Source organism: Phalaenopsis equestris, unplaced genomic scaffold (genome assembly GCF_001263595.1).
Source record: "Phalaenopsis equestris unplaced genomic scaffold, ASM126359v1 Scaffold193311, whole genome shotgun sequence".
NCBI lineage: Eukaryota > Viridiplantae > Streptophyta > Magnoliopsida > Asparagales > Orchidaceae > Phalaenopsis > Phalaenopsis equestris.
In genome coordinates this window covers 1-1,033 of record NW_018213260.1, presented here as the reverse complement: position 1 = coordinate 1,033, position 1,033 = coordinate 1, and the positions used below count along the sequence as shown (strand labels likewise).

The window sequence follows — 1,033 nt, the reverse complement described above, 5'->3', positions numbered from 1 at the left end:
TTGACAAGCAGATGGAGCTGGTGCGACGATTAATGTCTATCAACATCATAAACATTCAAAACGTCATCAACATACAGAACAACAATGGAAGGGCAGCTCTCCATGTTGCCGTGATTGGCGACGCTTTGCACTCTGATCTAGTTGAGCTTCTTATGACCATTCCCTCTATCGACATTAATGTTCAGGATATCGACGGCATGACTCCGCTTGACCTGCTCAGCCGACGGGCTTGCTCTGCCACGTCAAATTTACTGATTAGAAAATTTGTGTCTTTTGGAGGGATATCGAATTTGAAGGACCCCAGGATTAAATCTGTGATGACTTCACAGTCGAAAATGGAATCTGGCATTGGATGCAGCCCAGGAACCTCCTTCAGGATCACAGATTCAGAGATTATCTTATACAGTGAAATTGAAGCAGCTGAGGCCAGTGGGAGGCTAAGCTCATGCTCCAGTGTCAGCTGGAGTGAGAATGAGGGCAATTCAAACAAGAAGAAGCCTTTAAGTTCTCTTGATACTGCAGCAAGAAAACTCAGGACTCTACTTACATTGTCGCGACATAAAAAGAAGTTTGTTGATGACTGTGATTCGATGAATTCTGTAACAAAATGGAGTGAACGAGAGGAGATTCCGACGCCCCTCCGGCAAACTTACACAAATGGAGCATCTTACCTCATGAACAATAAGCGGACGGTTGCAGTGAGGACATCCACGCCTAGCCCAGCTACAAAGAAGTTTGCTATGAGTTTAATGAAGGGAGTCTTCCAGGAAAGACCACAGTCAGCTCCTTGTTCACAACCTCAAACTCCGGTCAGCCCATTCTCTTGCTCGCGGGTCTCATCGCCATTGTCAGAGAAGCAGAAGGTTGTTTATGTTGACAATGAGAATGTCAAAAAAAGTGCAGTCAAACACGTCGGTTATGGTCACATTGTGAGGAGTTCATCGAAGTTATCTGGTTTAGTGAATTCAAAGCTTATGAACAAATTCTTTTGTGTTGAGGCAAATGGTTTGGAAGTGCAGAGCTTATCAACCAG

The 1,033-nt window shown here is 44.5% G+C and overlaps 1 protein-coding gene across 1 annotated transcript; it reads left to right on the top strand.

Annotated features, from left to right (window-relative positions):
- Nucleotides 1–11: 11 nt before the first annotated feature.
- On the top strand, nt 12–1,005 carry LOC110034778 (the record flags this gene model as incomplete). The annotated part of the gene is made up of 1 exon (XM_020739019.1): nt 12–1,005. A coding segment is annotated over exon 1 (994 nt), but the record flags the coding sequence as incomplete, so codon positions are not given.
- Nucleotides 1,006–1,033: the final 28 nt, after the last annotated feature.